At 46.9% G+C, this 13,317-nt stretch overlaps 1 protein-coding gene across 2 annotated transcripts in view; it reads left to right on the top strand.

Annotated features, from left to right (window-relative positions):
• DOCK1 (dedicator of cytokinesis 1) overlaps positions 1-13,317 on the top strand; it is a 549,533-nt gene that overhangs the window by 496,997 nt on the left and 39,219 nt on the right. For both annotated transcript variants that reach the window (XM_077945604.1, XM_077945605.1), the window contains exons 39-43: positions 2,739-2,828; positions 4,397-4,501; positions 9,424-9,565; positions 9,700-9,778; positions 11,224-11,308. In XM_077945604.1, the coding sequence (XP_077801730.1) occupies positions 2,739-2,828; positions 4,397-4,501; positions 9,424-9,565; positions 9,700-9,778; positions 11,224-11,308 (501 nt within the window). The remainder of the gene's footprint in view (positions 1-2,738; positions 2,829-4,396; positions 4,502-9,423; positions 9,566-9,699; positions 9,779-11,223; positions 11,309-13,317) is intronic.

The following is a 13,317-nucleotide window of genomic DNA, read 5'->3' on the forward strand; positions in this document are numbered from 1 at the left end:
ATCCTGGCAGGAGGTGGGGAAGCCGCTTGGAAGGGCTGCTCCGTGGCCATCAGGAACAAGGACTTTCAAAAAGGCCACGCTGGGTCAAGCCCACCGCTTGTCTGCTGTGCGTCCTCGGCAAAGCTACTGACCAGTCTGATCCCTAGATTCCTTATCTGCAAAATGGGTGTAATGCAGATGCCCACCTGACAAAGTGATTGGAGGCCTTAAACAGGAGAGCACAGGTGGCTGGACCGAGGAAGGTGGGAAAAACCGAAACCACCTCTGCAAAAAAATTAACAGTGAAGAAACTATGTCAATAAAAGAGATCTAATCGAAATCCTCACCCGCCCCCTGTAACCAGCTTGAGGTGTTTCTAGCTCTTGGGAAACTGCCTTTCCCTGGCACTGTCTGCGACCAATTATTATTTTAGAGAGACAGTGTAACAACTGCCTGACGGTCACCTGACTTTACTGGTAGGATGTCAGGGGAGCCCTCTCCTGCCCCGCTCAGTCATGCCTCTCCTATAATCATTCCTGGGCTTTGGCTAAGCCAACTCTGGGAGACCTCTAGTTTAGAGTTTAAATGATAATAGGCCTTCTCTAAAACTCAGCCGCCTTTATAAAGCTAATGAAAGGCCGTCAGGCTAGGAAGAGGAGAGAAACCTGAATTCTGCTAAGGTGTAGACTGGTCACAAAATACGCAACTTCACTACTATAAATTAGCCTTTTGAGATCTTTTCAGATTTTTTGCTTGTCTGACACCTGGCTCCACCCAAACCACCAGCCCCACTCCTGTGGCCCACCTAGAAGCAACTCAGCTCAAGAGGGCAGCTCTGACCCCTGTGATTTCGTCTCCAACCCAACCCATCTGCAGCAGCATCCATTAGCTGGCCACCACCACCCCTTCCCCCAGACTGCCTTTGAAAAGCCCCTCCCCTGGGAGCCTTTGGGGAGATTGATTTGAGTAGTGTTACTGGCTGCAAATCCCTACGGCTCTGCAGCAACCTCAGTTCTCACCACCTCAGAAGAAGGAATTCGACTGAGGGGCATAAAGCAGAAGAAGAGACTGAGGCAAGTTTCCGAGCCGGAGTGAAAGTTTATTAAAAAGTTTTAGAGCGGGAATGAAAAGAAAGTACACTTGGAAGAGGGCCAAGCAGACATCTTGGAGGTCAAGTGCCCCATTTGACCTTGGGCTTGGGGTTTGATATGCTGGGCTACTTTCATGTGCCGCTTTTCCAGTGGAATGCCCCTGGAAGGTGACCAGTTAAACTCCGCCATGATGCCTCTCAATTCACATGCTTGAGCCCACTCACCCAGCTCCTGAAATCTTACCAGGAAGCTGCTGATTACCAGCTTGAGGTGTTTCTAGCTCTTGGGAAACTGCCTTTCTCTGGCACTGTCTGCGACCAATTATTATTTTAGAGAGACGGTGTAACAACTGCCTGACCGTCACCTGACAGTCACCTGACTTCGCTGGTAGGAGGTCAGGGGAGCCCTCTCCTGCCCCGCTCATGCCTGACTAGCTACCTGCTGTAACAGCATGGCTGGCCTTACGTCAATTAAACTCTTTCTTTACTGCAAGGCCTTGGTCTTTTTTTGTGCAGCCGGCGGGTGGGGGCTCAGTGCCAAGGGTAGTCCAGGTTTGGGGCCTGGAAAGCCTGGCCTGTTGGGTGGTTCCGAAGCTGTGTGGTTCCCTCCTAAGGACTGGTGCTACCATCCTGTGGGAATGACGGCAGTTGAGAAGGGGTGATTCGTGGCTGGGAATGCAGCATGTAGGATGATAGGAAGCTTTCCTGGTTGTAAATCAGCATCCAACAGTTCTGTTCACTAAACCTTCTCAGGCAGGCCCTGGGTTAAGGTCCAGAGGTTTTACAGGTTGATAAAGCTGAGCCCCTGTCCTTATGGTAGTTTCCGTACGTTGCCAGAAGTTTTGAGGCAGCAGGATCCTGGGTCTTTGTGGAAGCACAAAGGAGGAGAGTGGGAGGCAGCTAGGAAGGCTTCCTGAAAGAGATGATTCCTCTGATTTTTCCGTGGTTTTCTCCAGTAATCCACTTTGTTTTTCCCAAGAAAAATAAAGACAATTAAGGCCAACTATCTTTCAAAAAATTATTCCACATGTGTCAAAAGCTTATCAACATTTTAATCACTGATTTAGAAAGTAACTTACCTTGCAAAGTTCCCCCTTTTCAAAATCATACCCGGCTTTATATCCATAGCATAGTCACACACATACATCAAACTTTCTGGAAGCTTTAGTTTAGAGTTGAAGTCTGCCCTGATATTTGTGATCATTGGTGATTTTCGACATAGCATTTTGTAGGTGGATGGCATGGGAAAATAGCCAAGTCAGGCCCCCAGTTTCTACATAAATGCATCCCACAGCCTCTCTTCACCCTACAGTTCCTTTTCTCTGGCTCCAAGGCTGTTGGGACAGATGGGCTTCTGGCCCCAGCTGGCAGCAGGAGACCAAGGACAGAAGCGGTGAGGACTGGCCAACAGACTGCTGTTACCATGGCCAGAGGCCTGGGTGATTGACATGCCAGTGATTGACCTCTTTGGCCAGCTGATGCTGTGGGTCACGAGCCAAAAGACAGGAGCTTCAAGAAAATATGTGTATTTTTTCAGTGTTACTCCCATAGTGTTTCATTTCTTCAAATGTACTTCTACGCTGTTTTATTTTGAATGATTGCATTCCTGTTTTACTCTTCGCACAATTCAGGCCTCGGTGTCTCTTTCTTTTCTTTGTTTCAACTCAAGATGTGGGAGGAGGCCATTGCCTTGGGCAAGGAGCTAGCCGAGCAGTATGAGAACGAAATGTTTGATTATGAGCAACTCAGCGAATTGCTGGTGAGTCTTTATTTCTTTTCATTTAAATCAACACAGGCAATCTCAACTGGTTTTTCAGGAATTTCTCTTTCCATGTCAAGGTTGGGGTTCACCCCAGACACTCTGGGACCCAGGCCATGTCCCTCCGTTTTGCCTAGGAAGATGGTTTTAGTTTATTTGCTGGTTGATATTTGGCCCATAAATATTTACTTTTTACTCCCAAGTCAGCTCTTATAACCAAACTCTTAAGGCTTCTATGAACAAATTGTACATAAACAACTGCTGACCTTGTGTGTAGTGGTCTTGACAGCCCAGGAGTCTGAGCATTTGTACTAGTTTAAAACTGCCCCCAGGCCGGGCACACTGGCTCACACCTGTAATCCCAGCACCTTGGGAGGCTGAGGCGGGCGGATCAAGAGGTCAGAAGATCGAGACCATCCTGGTTAACACAGTGAAACCCCGTCTCTGCTAAAAAATACAAAAAATTAGCCCAGCGTGGTGGTGGGCGCCTGTAGTCCCAGCTACTCGGGAGGCTGAGGCAGGAGAATGGCGTGAACCCGGGAGGCGGAGCTTGCAGTGAGCTGAGATCGTGCCACTGCACTTCAGTCTGGGTGACAGAGCGAGAATCTGTCTCAAAAAATAATAATAATTATATATATATATATTTGTAATTTTGATTTTATAGTTATAAATGTAATATATTGTTATTGTAAAAATCACCTTTAATAGCACCACCGTTGGCCAGGCACGGAGGCTCGCACCTGTAATCCCAGTACTTTGGGAGGCCGAGGCAGGCAGATCACGAGGTCAGGAGATCGAGACCATTTTAGCTAACACAGTGAAACCCTGTCTCTACTAAAAATACAAAAATGTTAGCCGGGCGTGGTGGCGGGCGCCTGTAGTCCCAGCTACTCGGGAGGCTGAGGCAGGAGAATGGCGTGAACCCAGGAGGTGGAAGTTGCAGTGAGCCGAGATCGCGCCACTGCACTCCAGCCTGGGCAACAGAGTGAGAATCCGTCTCAAAAAACAAAAAACCTGACCCCTTCTATGAGAGAGGAATGGACAGATAATGACCAGACCTTTCTTCTGCCATGGGAACGCTGTTAGTTTCTAATCACTGCCTCCTCCACCTTGTCATTTTTCTATTCAGCAGATCACCTTAATGATGTGGGAATGTGTGTCATGAATTTAGAACGGAACGATTCTGTTCTTTTAAATTCTCCTTGAATGTATCCCACTATCTGACCCATACCTTTTAAAAAGTACTAAGGGCCAGTCATTTAATCAGAAGAAAACGCATTTCTTTGGCACCTCTTCGATTATTGAAAACACCCATAAGTCACAACTGTTTGCTGAATTTGGTCTTGTTTGTTCAGATTCCTTTGCGAAATGATGGAGAAGGAGTGAAAAATAATATCAAAACAATGAAGTGAGATGAAATTCAGGTGCAGCCTCAGTACCATCTCCCACCATCTCCCTCTCCCACCCTATAGAAGTCGCCAGAGCTTTTAAAGAGCCCACAAGAAGAATCCAGAGGTACACACGCTTGAATACTCAAACCTGAAATGCATTCTCTTTTTTCCTTCCAGAAAAAACAGGCTCAGTTTTATGAAAACATCGTCAAAGTGATCAGGCCCAAGCCTGACTATTTTGCTGTTGGCTACTACGGACAAGGGTTCCCCACATTCCTGCGGGTAAAGTTTGATTCTGCCTAATCTGAGCCATGATTGTTCCCCCAGCAGAGAATCCCCTTCCCATTCTGAGGAAGGGTGGAGAGTTTGCATCCGCGTGGCAAGGTGCAGCTCTCCACACTGCCATAGCCTGGTGGTTAGCCCAGGGGACAGAGAGAGGCTGACGGGATTTTCTTTGGTTGCATATAACCTTTCCATCTGATGTTTCCTTAAAACGACCCTCCTTCAGAGATGTACGTGTATTATTTTAGTTGAGGTGTGGTATGTGTAACATACTATTTGCCATCTTAACCATTTTCAGGTGTGTAGTTCGGTGGCATTCATACATTCGCATTGTTGTGCAGCCAGCACCACCATCTGCCTTCAGAACTTTTTCATCTTGCAAAACTGAAATTCTCCATCCGTCAAACACTGCCTCCTCATTCTCCCTCCCCGTAGCCCCTGGCAGCCACCATTCTACTTTGTGTCTCTGTGAATCTGACTGTTCTAGGGACCTTGTATCAGTGGAATTGTACAGTACTCGCCCTTCTGTGTTTGACGTGTTTCACTCGGCCGAATGCCTTCCAGGTTCATCCAGGTTGTAGCCTGTGTCAGAACTTCACCCTTTTTAAGGCTGAATGGTATTTCATTGCATGGAGAGGCCACATTTTATTCATTCATTGATCCATTGATGAACATTTGGGTTGTCCCCACCCAATGTGCTGCTGTGAAGATGTATGATTTTAATTATATGGGAAATTGGAAGTGGATCTGTATGGCCACGGTGCTGGAAACTCCAAATCAGGCTCCATCCCTGAGACAGGCGCGTGCTTTTGGACATGTGATTGAAGCAGTAACCGTGATCACCTGCCAGATGCCCGTTTCCCAATATTCACATGAGGCCAAAGGGGAAGTTATATAAATATTAAGAATGCTGCCTGGCCTACCATATAATTGTTTATACATTTTCTCAAAAACACATTCTTGGATGGCATTGACCAGTGGGTCATGATTTCCTGATATTTCTTACGACTGTTTTTTTTTTTTTTTTTGACACGTGGTTTTCTCTTATCCTAGGAGACCATGTGTGATTTCTCTGGCTTTAGGAAGCAGAAGCTCTGTGTCTTGAGCACGGCTGTCTGGGGCAGTTGAAACCAGTTGGGTGATTCCACTGGTTCTAGACGTTGCTCATTTGGTGTTTCCGATTCCACGGGAGTCACTAATAGTGTGAGACACCTCTTCATCACGGTACCCAGAGGATACAAACCTCCCCTTAGGAAGGACATGTCCCTGTTGACAGGAGAGCCCCACAGTTCTGGCCTGCTCCACAAGGTGAGGCTGGCTGCCCACTCCTCAGTATCCTGCCTGGTGATGGAGGCATCTGGCCCTGTCCTGGTCACTCCTGGTCATTGCTGGTCAGCTTCTCCTCTTGCCTTCATCGTGCAGCAAAGAAAGTGGTTGATCAGAAGCACAGATTCTGAACAAAGTCTTCCCTTCCAGAGAATGAATAAAGGAGGCTTAGTTACAAGCTGTGAATTAGAGACAAGTTTGAAACTAGCTTCATTCTCAATAAAAAAACAAAGCTGAAAGGTGGAATGAGCTTGGAGTTAAAGCCACTTACTGTTGCTAAAGGCTTTAATTCGAGTGTGTGTGCTCCAGAACATACATCTTTAAGAAAGGGAGAGAAATGGACCAAGCCATGGCAGCCTTGTGCAGTGCTTGGTGTTAAATGGTGCGTGTGGCCCCTGTGGATGGAGATCTACCTCTGGATATGTAGGCACCAACTCTGGATCCATGCAGTATGGTTATCCCGGAGTCCAGAGCAAGGGAGCAGCCTGCGTGGAATATTATGTGAAGGCAGTGCCGGGTGCGGAGGACATGTCATGGCCCCCGAGCCCAGTAGACGCCAGGTTGTGCCAGGAGCTCATGCACAGCAGGCTCCAGGGATGGTCCTGGGTCATCTCCACCGCCAAAAGGAGAAAATGAAAAGTCCAAATGGGGGTTAACAGGCTTGGTTAATATTGAACTGACTTTCCCTCCACACCTGGATCATTCTGCGGGGCTGCAGCAATGTATTTATCACGCTTCACAGATCACCTGGCAGGGGTCAATCTGCCAGTGACACTAGCAAGTTACCAAAAAGTGGGCGGAATGTTTGAGTGCTTCATGCCCTGCTGGAGAGGAGCCTCCAAGAACTGACTAGCTGTCCCTTTTGCTTTGTTTTTCTCTAAAAATTGATCTCACTGTTGTTTGTGCTCATATTAATATTTATAGGTCTTACAAGGAATAAATATCTTTGACTATATGTACATTTTCCCCTTGTTTTCATGTTCGAAGGGATCATTTCAGAATGCAAAGTAACTGACATTTTCAGAAAATGTTATTCGTGTTTTTATCTATAACTTACCAGCGTTTTTCTATTAAAGTTTTTATATACATTTTTATTATTATGTCTTTCTTATGTAAAGCATAAGAAAAATGCTTGCTAGTTTCATAGTAGTCTGTTATACATTAAATCTTACTGAATTTTGGAAGTGTGTGGCTTTATATAGCCTTAGAAGATATTCAAACTGTGTATTTATATTTCTAATTAAGACTACATTTTATCTGGTTTCTGCTTGACTTTTTTTTTTGGAGATAAATAGAATATTTTTCTTCCATAATGGTACTTTTAAGACATATCTAAGCACAAAGTGAAAAAGAATTCAATTCTTAAACTGGTTCTTTTTTAGTGATTTAGGAGAACTCAGAATAAGCTGGGGCGAGGGAAGGGGACTGTCTTAGTCCACTGGGGCTGCTGTAACAGAATACCTTAGACTGGGTACTTTATAAGCAACAGAATGTGTTGTTCCCAGTTCCAGAGGCTGGGAAGTCCAAGATCAAGGTGCCAGCAGATTTGGAGTCTGAGGAGGGCCATTCCTCGTAGATGGTGCCTTCCACCTGTTCTCACGGGGTGGAAAGGGCAGGCAGCTCTCTGGGCCCTCTTTCCTAAGGCACTGATCCCTTTCACAAGGGTGGAGCCCCAATACCTGATTCCCTTCCAGAGGCCCCACCTTCTAATACTGTCACCTTGGTGGTTAGGTTTCAGCATCTGAATTTTGGGGGCTACAAACATTCAGACCACAGCAGGGATCAGTTGATTCGGTGTCATACGATCTCTCTTAATCCTTTTGAAAATCCATTAGTTAGACAAATTTTAATTTGACTTCAATCTTGGTCTTTAGGGGATAAGTGTAAAAATATGCAGCAAGGTGCTGTCCTCTGGCTGCCTCTGTCTGTTCGTCTCCCTCTCTGGCACCTGTCCAGGAGTGACTGCAGATGGGGCAAGGCTGCAGCTGACTTGGGAGCAGCCAGCCTGGAGGTTCTTTCCCAGCGTCCCCCGATCGAAGAACAGAAGCACCTCAGCAACCACATCCCGTCCTGGAAAGCGTTACCCCCAGACTTCTGTTTCTTGTACCCCGGTGACTCCTGCTTGCTGTCTTCTCCTTGTGGCAGTTTTCATTTCAGTTGAGACAGCCTAGATGGGACAGGGTGGGTGGCAGGAGGTAGAAGGCTTCCAAAACCAGCAGCAACATTACACTAGATACTCATTGGCCCCTTTCTGTGACCCAGGTGACACTCAGAACACACGTGTTGAATTCGGGAAAACAGGGAGACCTGTTACATCTTGCAAGAAAAACGTTCCTTACAGGTGTATTTACAGAGGACTGTGTCCCACTCAGGCAGAAAAGACCTCAACAAGACAGCCTTGTGGAAGGAAGAAAACTTACCTACTTAACTCCCCTCCACGCCCCAGGCTGCCTAGCCTAGCCTAGCCATCTATAACAACCCCAGTGGACTGACACTCCAACTTGGAATTTATGGAGGTGACAAAAGTGTCATTGGAGATGGACCAAACCCAGCCCTTCCAAGAAGAGCTCTGTGTATTTTATCTTGACATATGTTGATGAATAATGACCTGCACAAGCACTCTTAAGTGCAGGAAGGGAAGTCCTGCTCTCCGTCCTTCTCCAGTCACTCCCTCGGGGGAGGCCAGGAACTTAGTAGCTCTGGGCTCTGGACTGCATCCCTTCCCCTCGGGTTCTGCTCACCTCGACTGTGTCTCACAGGAGTCGGCGCGGAGTGGCCGTGCTCAGGCGCTGGGACCCCACCTTAGCTCATGCTCTCTTAAATTCCTTATGGCAGAATGGGCCGGGCGCGGTGGCTCAAGCCTGTAATCCCAGCACTCTGGGAGGCCGAGACGGGCGGATCACGAGGTCAGGAGATCGAGACCATCCTGGCTAACACGGTGAAACCCCGTCTCTACTAAAAAAAAAATACAAAAAACTAGCCGGGCGAGGTGGCAGGCGCCTGTAGTCCCAGCTACTCAGGAGGCTGAGGCAGGAGAATGGCGTAAACCCGGGAGGCAGAGGCTGCAGTGAGCTGAGATCCAGCCACTGCACTCCAGCCTGGGCGACAGAGCGAGACTCCGTCTCAAGGAAAAAAAAAAAATTTCTTATGGCAGAATGAAAACGACTTCATTAGGGCCTACCTGAAAAGAAAACAAAAACCAGAAAAAGCATGGACATCATTATCCACTTGCCCTGGCTGCCTTACCCCCTTCTAACCCTTTCATGCCCGCTCTGTTGTAAGCTTCTGAGTGTTCATTTGGTTTTTCACATAGTTTTTAAATCAGTTGTTACTGTCAAGATGAAAACATAGCACAGATGTTAGTAGCTCAGTGTTGAGTGCCTCTTAAACAGTATTAACTTACATGCTTGATGACCATGTGTTCTTGATTAACAAAGCCAACGCAAGTTAAAAAAAAAAAAAAATTACAAGTTGTTCTTAAATTCAATGACATTTTGTAAGAACCCGTAAGGCATATTTTAAGACCAGCACATTGCATGTGAACTCTTCCTGGCCCTTTCTCTGTGGTGTTATTAAATGAATGTCACCCTTTCCAGGGAAAAGTTTTCATTTACCGAGGGAAAGAGTATGAGCGCCGGGAAGATTTTGAGGCTCGACTGTTAACTCAGTTTCCAAACGCCGAGAAAATGAAGACAACATCTCCACCAGGCGACGATATTAAAAACTCCCCTGGCCAGTGTATCCTTTAAGACAACCGCGTCAACTCTGAAGCCATGGCGACGCCGTTCATTTGGGTGGTTGGGTGTGATGGGGGGCCTCTCTCATGGTTGATGTCTGTGCTGCCTTAGCGGTCCTTAACCCCCTCACCTCAGATATTCAGTGCTTCACAGTGAAGCCCAAACTCGATCTGCCTCCTAAGTTTCACAGGCCAGTGTCAGAGCAGATTGTAAGGTAATCATCCCATTTTTCTTACCCAACATGAGGGTTGTAAGAGGCTGTGTGGACAGATCTCTTCCTAATGATTCCACCTTTTAAAGGATGATTTTTAGCCTTTGATTCGCTTTCCAAATGCTCTTTCTGTCCTCTTTGAAGAGCAAGGGAAGCTAATTATTTTCAGCATCCAAAAAAAGTGAAAGGAGATGTTAATCCGTGTGTTGGGAACGTGCAAAGCCTATTCCTTTCCCAAAGTCAGCTGATGGCAAAAACCTAAGCGGGCAGTGGAGGCCGTCTGGTCTCCTTTGTAGGCCTACCCCACGGGGTACAATCTCCTAGGGAGCTTCCCAGCAGTGCATCCTGCCCATTTCCAGCAAAGCCAAGTCCATACACGTGAGTGCGGCCTGAATGTTTGCATTTCGAAAGGTGGGAAATGGGATTTGCACATTTGCTCCTGGTGACACACAGGAGAACCCTTCAGCCTCACAGCACAGCAATTCCATAATGTAGGATTATGAGGGGGCTTTTAAGCCCCCTGAGTCAACTGTCCATAGTTGAGTGAGATTTTCTGCCTGTCGGTTGAATCGCACCTGACTTAGCAATGGCATAGAATGCTTTAACAGATGTGTTTGATGTTAAGACTTTGCTGTTCTGTTTGATCCATGTTCTGGTGAAAATATTAATCTCTTTGATGACTTCATATTCCTTAGGATCTGCTTCATTTTGCTTCCTGAAGTTTGGTGGTTTCTTTGACCTTTCATTGTTTCTTTGACCTTTCTTCAGCAATAATGGGAAATAAACAGGGACCCCGTGTGTTTACAAATGACTGCTCTCACAAGGCATACATTTTAAGGGTTGCAACCTTTTTTTTTTCAGAGGCCTTAAGCAAATAGTGAAGCTTAGAGCCTTCTCAGATGCAGTAGTTTCTGTTGCTGTGGAAGCCTGCCTGCATTTCAGTGCAGGGGAGGAATCAGTCTCGGTCTCTCCGCGCCCTCCCTGTGCGTGCGGATAGCCTGTCTCCCACCCTGGCCGCGGAGGCAGGTTACTTATGTTTTCCTGTGTGTCACTCTTGCGGTGGTTGCAAAATCTGTACTTTGTAGATCTGAAACTAAAGTATGTGATACTTTTTAAAAATAATAATAAACACATACATTGAACACAAAAGCCTTTTTTCTCTCTCCTTCGCTTCACCCTTCCTGTGTTCTTGCTCATTTCAATCTTACTCAGCTTCTGTTTTCCCTCGAGGTGTTGGCGGGGACAGGGAAGAGGCAAAAACTCAAGTTAATTTTTCCACCTGCCAACATCTCCCTGACTGGGAGAGGACGCCAAGGCGATGGCTTCAGGTCAAGGTTAGGGAGATTTTGCAGGCGGCAGTGACATATTCTAAGGCCAGACCCTGTGTCCAAAAGCAAATTGGCTGTTTGCCGGGTTAAATGTCTAATGATCTGTCTGTCTCTGTATAGTTTTTACAGGGTGAACGAGGTCCAGCGATTTGAATATTCTCGGCCAATCCGGAAAGGAGAGAAAAACCCAGACAATGAATTTGCGGTAAAAAAACAAACCACCAAAACAAACAAACAAACAAAAAATATCATTCCACCACCAATAGAACTGCCAGTGGAGAAGCGAGGCCTCAAAGGCAGCCACAGGGCAGTATTAAATGTCTCTGTATATTGTGTGCAGAAATCCTAATCTATTACCCCCTCCAAAGTTAGAAAAACTAATTGCCATTTCACTAACAATATGACTAAGGTCACTGAGATATTTGATAAGGAGACTGTGCCGTCCGAATGCCGGAGCTCCCATATGAGTAGCCTGCCTTCCCCGTGAGCCCCAGTTGAGAAAGCAGGTGCCTATTATCGCTAGTTACAAATGGGCCCATGGAGTGCTGAGGTGCTGGGTGCTGACGTGGCTTCCTTCAGGTGCTTCCTGCAGCACATGAACTCATCCCTAACTCAGGTGCTCATCCTAACTCAGTATCCAGCACCTGAACTTCACTGGAGCACAACACACAACTGCAGGGTTGACCCCAGCACTACTGGCAATACAGACTGGGTTGTTCTCTGTGGTGGGGCCATCCTGTGCGTCCAGGGATGTTTGGCAGCATCCCTGAACTCTGCCTACTAGGTGCCAGTGTCACCACCCCAGTTGGGACAGCCAATCAAAAAGATTTCCAGACTGGGCGTGGTGGCTCATGCCTGTAATCCCAACACTTTGGGAGGCTGAGGCAGGTGGATCACATCAGTTCAGGAGTTCGAGACCAGCCTGACCCACATAGTAAAACCCTGTCTCTACTAATAGTACAAAATTAGCTGGGCGTGGTGGCACATGCCTGTAATCCCAGCTACTTGGGAGGCTGAGGCGGGAGAATCGCTTGAACCCAGGAGGCAGAGGTTGCAGTGAGCCGAGATCGCTCCATTGCACTCCAGCCTGGGGGACAAGAGTGAAACTCCACCAAAAAAAAAAAAAGTTTCCAGAAATGGCAAAATAAAACATCTACCCCCTGTTGCAAACCACGGCATTTGAGTTGTAGAAATAACAGCAAACATCTTTAGAGCCTTTTTTTTCTTTCTTTTTTTTTTTTTTTTTGAGACAGTGCCTCACTCTGTCACCCAGGCTGGAGTGCAGTAGTGCAATCTTGGCTCACTGCAAGCTCTGCCTCCCGGGTTCACACCTTTCTCCTGCCTCACCCTCCCCAGTAGCTGGCACTACAGGTGCCCACCACCACGCCCGGCTAATTTTTTGTGTTTTAGTTTTCTTTTATTTTTGTGTGTTTGGACGGGGTTTCACCGTGTTAGCCAGAATGGTCTCAATCTCCTGACCACGTGATCTGCCCACTTCAGCCTCCCAAAGTGCTGGGATTATAGGCGTGAGCCACTGCACCCGGCCATAGAGCCTTTTAAAAATTCTACATACAAACTGCTTTCATGGATTCATTTGTATTTTTATTTTATTTATTTTTTTGTATAGAGGTGGGATCTATGTTGCCCAGGCTGGTCTTGAACTCCTGGGCTCAAGTGAGTGGATCCATGTTGAAAAGGCATCAAAGAAGCCATAATTTTTTTAAAATGTTAATGTTTATCCATCTTGCCTGGGAAACCTCCGGAAATCCCTATGTAGTCCTATATTGCAAGGAGGCATTAGTCTGGGGTCCCCCAAGGAGGACCAGCTCTGCTGAGAATGACTTCTCTTGTGTGCCGTCTGAAGGCATCTAGGCTATCAAGGTCAAAGGTGAATTAGCACCCTACTCCTGACCAGAGCAAAGCTCAGAACCCTTCCAGCAGGGTTGCCTCAAGTAAAGAGTGGCGTCTACCCACTCTCCCTGCCAATCCCTCAGGGGTCCGCCAGTCATCGGATCCTCAGGGCAGTACCTGTGAGTCTCCTATCTCAGCTCTTAAGAGCCATGGGGAAGTTCCTTCCAGCCCTGAGGCCAGATTCCTTGGTGTCACCAAGGAGCACAAAGGAGCTTGGAGTTGGTGGAATCTGCAGTATTGTGCAGTCCCAGCAGGTTGGTTGGTTGAAGATTAAGACCCTATTTATTGGTGAACCCAGCACCC

This window comes from Macaca mulatta, chromosome 9, assembly GCF_049350105.2.
Source record: "Macaca mulatta isolate MMU2019108-1 chromosome 9, T2T-MMU8v2.0, whole genome shotgun sequence".
Lineage (NCBI taxonomy): Eukaryota > Metazoa > Chordata > Mammalia > Primates > Cercopithecidae > Macaca > Macaca mulatta.